The sequence below is a fragment of the Aspergillus alliaceus genome, assembly GCF_009176365.1.
Source record: "Aspergillus alliaceus strain CBS 536.65 unplaced genomic scaffold BDW43scaffold_51, whole genome shotgun sequence".
In the NCBI taxonomy this organism is placed as follows: Eukaryota; Fungi; Ascomycota; class Eurotiomycetes; order Eurotiales; family Aspergillaceae; genus Aspergillus; species Aspergillus alliaceus.
In genome coordinates this window covers 1-5,709 of record NW_022474734.1, presented here as the reverse complement: position 1 = coordinate 5,709, position 5,709 = coordinate 1, and the positions used below count along the sequence as shown (strand labels likewise).

At 44.1% G+C, this 5,709-nt stretch overlaps 2 protein-coding genes across 2 annotated transcripts; both read left to right on the top strand.

Annotated features, from left to right (window-relative positions):
• Positions 1 to 1,742: 1,742 nt before the first annotated feature.
• On the top strand, positions 1,743 to 3,312 carry BDW43DRAFT_322061 (glycoside hydrolase family 18 protein; the record flags this gene model as incomplete). Its single annotated transcript, XM_032049477.1, has 6 exons — positions 1,743 to 1,877; positions 1,945 to 2,328; positions 2,373 to 2,432; positions 2,488 to 2,557; positions 2,609 to 3,144; positions 3,205 to 3,312. 6 exons carry the CDS (start codon positions 1,743 to 1,745, stop codon positions 3,310 to 3,312), a joined length of 1,293 nt encoding a protein of 430 aa, XP_031896391.1.
• Positions 3,313 to 4,861: 1,549 nt separating this feature from the next.
• On the top strand, positions 4,862 to 5,410 carry BDW43DRAFT_287864 (hotdog fold domain-containing protein). Its single transcript, XM_032043202.1, has one exon. It carries the CDS (start codon positions 4,985 to 4,987, stop codon positions 5,240 to 5,242), a length of 258 nt encoding a protein of 85 aa, XP_031896390.1. The 5' UTR covers positions 4,862 to 4,984; the 3' UTR covers positions 5,243 to 5,410.
• The last annotated feature ends 299 nt before the right edge of the window (positions 5,411 to 5,709 follow it).

Genomic DNA, 5,709 nt, shown 5'->3' with positions numbered 1-5,709 from the left:
AATCTAGTCACTAAACCAGCTATCAAGCCAGCTCCTGTAAGCACTTGCTAGCCAAGTCCTCTCTCAGCCAGAACTATAAGAATAGTTCAGGCTAACATTAGAAAAGACAGTGCCACCTATAATCTACTGCTATTATTTAAGCCTTGTTCAGGAATCCTAGACAGATATAACAAAGCACTAAATAAAAATATATCCCTGCTACCAGCTCTTTAGTCCCGCTACACGCTGGGAGACCAGATATAGGGCCCTAATATATATACATCAGGACCTCCCAGTATACTCACTCTCTCAGCCTGTCTCACTGGACATTACAGCTGTCTATACAGCAGGGCTTACTATTATTAATGTATACTGCCATCTATATAATCCAGTTATTCCAGTCTAATCTGGATTAATATAATTAACTCTTTATATACTACTCTAATACTCTTCTCTACAGAATACTATTCTAGCAGGAAATTTTAATACCCACTATTCTCTCTAGTAGCCTGATGTAAAGCTATAATTAATTATAGCTGGTTTAACAGGTTTAATAGAGTGGCTTAAATTCTATAAGCTAATAACTTATCTTAAGCCAGGTACTTCTATCTATAGATATAATATCCTAACCCTGGTTTTCTTAAATCTGTCTATAAGAGCTATAGTTAAAGACTACCTAAGTATCTCAAGTAATTATATAACTATCTTAATAACAGTAGACTAGGAGAAGTCCCTATCCCGCCCAAAACTAGACACCATAAATTGGAAGAAGACTAAAGCTATTCTAATTCTATTACTTCCAAGTCTCCCTATTAATACACTGGCAGAGAAGCTTATTAGTAGAGCTTAGCTAGTAATTTATAGTGTATCAGAATATAATATCTATAAACTTCTATAAATCCCTTAGTAGACTCCAGAACTTATAATCCTGCTACAATAAACATAGCAGTAATATATCCTAGACTATATTTTACTTTAAAAAGCAGTCTCCCACGCGAAAGCTAACTATTAGAAGAAGTAGATTAATTAAGCTATATTATCTATAGATATCTTTTTACTTATAAAGTAATACAAGTATTTAGACTAGCTTACTGCTTTTTTCTTAAATATCCAGGGCTCCCAGATTATTACTCTATAAGGCAAGGTAAAGGCCTTTCTCTTATATATTCTAGAAAAGGAAGTCTCTTTTCCAGATTAGCAGAAAAAGAATTCTTCTATTAAGTTTTTAGATCTGCTAGATCTACTATCTAAGAAAGACTACTAGGCTGCTCTCTATATCCCTGCTCTATCTGCTTTAGAGAAGGATAAGCTTGCTACTACAGCTTGAAGAGAGCTCTGGCCTATTCTAGGTAATTTAATTACTCTACTTTACTGTCACTGCCTACAAGAAGACTGCTTTCCGCAGAACTTTAAGGCTGTAAAGATTGTAATGCTGCTAAAGCTGGGTAAGAGTGATAGACGTTTTTTTTAAGGTCGGTGACGACCTTGTGAATAAGTCCATGCCGGTCATACGTTACTTACCTGCAAACACTGCAGCCACCTCAGAAATACCACAGCCCTCAGTTAACTACTGTAAAATGATGGCCCTAGAGCGGTGATGGGATAGAATCATTGGAGTATAAGTTACTCTCGTTGGCCTTCAGCTCGAGGTATCGAGGTCAGGACTGGGATAGTTAGCAATATACTACTGTCACTCTCCATCTGTCTGTTATACGCTCTATAATTTTAATGCCCCAGAATTGACTGCGCGAACATTCATCGGTATGAAACTTTCTTTTTTTTTGCTTCTATTCGGTTGGCTCACTGACGCAACTCCCACCACTTCCAAGTACAATGGCACATCACTAGGTACTCGCGATATAACCGGATATCGCTCCGTTGCCTATTTTGTCAATTGGGTTAGTCCAACGACGGAAACCCCCTATTACCATACACAAACAAGTTTACTGAAAACTACCGTGACAGGCTATTTATGGCCGCGGCTTTAATCCTATGGATCTCCCTGCCGAGAGATTAACGCATGTTCTATACGCTTTTGCCAACATACACCCGGACACTGGGGAAGTATACATGTCAGATTCATGGGCTGATATCGAGAAGCATTACCCTGGGGACTCCTGGAGTGACACCGGAAACAATATTTATGGATGCATCAAGCAACTGTTCATGCTGAAGAAAAAAAATCGAAGTTTGAAAATTCTTCTATCTATTGGTGGCTGGACATACTCAAGCAACTTTGCCAGTCCTCTTGGCACAGCTTCGGGCAGAACAACATTTGCCTCTTCTGCAACGACCCTGTTGCAAAATCTGGGCTTCGATGGAATTGACATCGATTGGGAATTATGCATTGTTCAAACTGTTCCTTCTGTAAGAAATATATTAATGACCCTCAGTATCCTGCCAATAGCGTGCAGGCCGACAACATGGTGGCAACGCTTCAAGAGCTGCGCTCCGTACGAGCCCTCATAGGAATCCCAGCATTATTATACCTTACTAATGGCGGTATAGTCTTTGGATGCTTACAGCTCAGCCCACGTGAATGGTCACCACTTCTTGATCACCGTCGCATCCCCTGCTGGTAAGTCAGATTACCAGTAAACGTCTGTTGGTTTTGCTGACTCCTGGACAGGGCCATCCAACTACCAGGAGTTGCATCTCTCACAAATGAACCAGTACCTAGACTTTTGGAACCTCATGACCTATGACTACTCCGGCAGCTGGGACACCGCCGCAGGACACGATACTAATATCTACGCGTCTACCGACAACGCTGCCAGTACACCCTTCAACACGGATCAAGCCATTAGTTATTACATTTCCCACGGAGTTCCGGCGAACAAAATTGTGATGGGCATGCCACTTTATGGTCGCTCATTCATGAACACAGACGGGCCAGGCCAGCCCTTCAATGGAGTGGGCAGCAGCAGCTGGGAGAACGGAGTGTGGGACTACAAGGCGCTGCCTCTGTCTGGTGCGTCTGTCAACTATCTGAACCAGACAGTTGCTAGCTATAGTTATGACACCTCTCGTCGAATGATGATTAGCTACGATACTCCTCAGGTTGCCCTGAAGAAGGCTGAGTACATCATGTCAAAGGGCCTCGGTGGTGGGATGTGGTGGGAAAGCAGTAGTGCCAAGAATGGATCTGACAGCTTGACCACGACGGTACGAGCTTCAGCCTATCTGACCACCGCTTGACGTCTCTGAATAACCAAATCATTGAAGGTTGTTAGCTCATTTGGTGGGGTAGGAGCCCTTGACCAGAGCCACAACGAGCTGAGCTATCCCATTTCCGAGTATGACAATCTGAAGGCTGGTTTTCCTTCCAGATAAATGCTTTTCTTAAAGCCTTACACTATGTAAAGGCTCGAAACCCATGGTTTTTGGCCATTAGGACTCGTTGAATTGATATTTAGGTTCCCAGTCACAAGTCATACCTGTTGGTCGCTTTAGGTCCACTTTGTGCAGCTCTGCCTAATGTGTCCAGCGTTGAGAGCCTTGAAGCCCATCTGCACGTATTTCAATCTCGAGGAGTAATCCCGCTGCCACCTACGCAGGCATTTATCCAGCTGAAGGAGGCTCGAACTTCTAGGATACATAATGCAATACTGTTTTAGATTGGCGCAGTGTGGCTTCTCCTACATTATGGGAATCCGGGTCTCCACACATTCAAAAGATTATAGGCTTGTCTGGGGTGCGTCATCAAATTGGAACCTTGAAACTTGTGTGACTACGTGAAATAAACTAGGAACAGTGTTTTGGGCAAGAATGCCTGCTAAGGAAGAATTGAAGGCAGTGGAGGCAGAGGCTATCCTTAAACCCTCTTCACCGATCAAGATGCTTTGTCGGTGTGGATCGAAAAAAAATTCGCCAGTACCAGCGAGCTGTACTGTATCTGAAGCACCATCTAGATCATTCTGAAATCCCGTCTTTAGGTCCACTGGGCAGTATCTACAGACCCTTTCATACGGCACATCTCCGAATTTCAGGCAGTAAATGGTATAGAGAAATCGACATATCGAGCTATCTAGAGTATGCACATTCGGGCTTTCAGTGCTAGGAGGCATAGAGCATTCAGCACAGTTATTGGACGTGTAGAGCTTGCAACCCTCCGGACTGGTCGCCAAAAGGGACTTTCATGGCGCTTGCTTTCAGCACTTGACCTCCCTCTTCTTTCCACCGCCCCCCTATTTCAACCATCTCACCCTAACGTGAAGACCTAGGAAGAAAAGGGCACCAGAAAAATTAAGAAGTCGATCATATTCAGGAAACTCAGCTCAACCACCATTCACGAATGTAGACTAGCTTCTAATTTCTAAGCCAGATGCAGGATTCGAACACATATGTAGATATTGAATAGTCTCGAAAAGTCACTGCACAAAAAGAGGGCGGAGATAAGTCCCGGTGAAACGCAAGGATCCGGTTAAAAAATCGCGATGCTGCTTCTACCGTAATTTTGCGAACAGCAAAGTCGCTAAGAACAAAGCTCCATGAGGCAACCGCCCAATATTTCGCTACTTTTCCAAGCTCCATCACCAGCGGAAATAGCAGGTCTTCCATTCCCGCGTATTATAAAGCTTGCAGAGGAGTGTTTTCAACTCGCAAATGTCAATTATCTTCACTGCCTCACATTTTGTGATCATGTTTTGGAAACTTGAATCTCGCTTCTTAACATCACTCTTTGTCCGCTCCTGTCGTGGGTATCATTGCCTCACGGAGCCATATGCATCACAGAGCGGAAGCCTCAGCAATGAACCACCAGCGAGCGGAACTGTAAGACCACGAAAATGTGTTTCTGCAGAATCATGCTAACCATGAGAAGTTACGACCGACAGCCCTTGAGAAATCCTATGACACGACCATGCGTTTACTCTTCATTGGTTATCACCCGGTCTTCAAAAGCCATCCCTTAGGTTGCGAAGTTGAATCCTTGCTAGAACTCAGCCCTGAACAGCAAATTTGTTACTACCCGGACAAGCTCTTTGGAGGATACAGCGCTTTTTTGATGGATCATATCCTTGCCGACTGCTGCAAGCCAACGGCCGACGAACCTGCATTTACAGCTTATCTCAACACGTCTTTCAAACGACCTGTTCCTCCAACAGCGCAAGTAAGACTACGTGCCTGGCCAGTCAAAATTGATGGTGGGAAAATATATTTGAAGGGGTCTCTTCAGATTACTGGACCATGCGGGAAATGGATTGACGCGATCTCAGCCGATGCGTTGTTCATCAGACCAAGATCGGGGGGTGAAATTCTTTGATTCGAGACTCCGGCATGTACTTAGGGCGAGTTACATCAGGCAAACCAATGCACCATCAAAATCAATTAGACCTGTGCTGTGTGTGACAGACTTTGTGGAAGGTTGCGGCTACTGTATGGGTTACTGTTGTGATCTCAGGGGAAAGATGGGCAGGATGACGCTGTATCAGCTACACGTACGTAGCCTACTGAGGACCGGATGCCATTCCGATAGATCTCAATTCTATGGACGACTATATCAACTATCTTAAGCGCTTCTTCTTCAACTCCTAATGGGTAAAGCCTTCAGGGGCTCAAGAGTTGGTGATCCGGCCAAGCCGCTAGGATCACGTGGTCTCGTATAGATTCATATCAGGATTTCGCTTAGTGTGGCGTAGACTTGTTAGGCCCGCGGGTTGGGCCGGGTTTTTCAGGTTTTGCAACCCAGCCCGTTGGGTTTGGGCCGGGTCAAGATAGTATGCAAACCAC

Coding starts and splice junctions, on each gene's coding strand:
- BDW43DRAFT_287864 (XM_032043202.1), top strand. CDS start 4,985: ATGGATCATATCCTTGCCGACTGCTGCAAGCCAACGGCCGACGAACCT.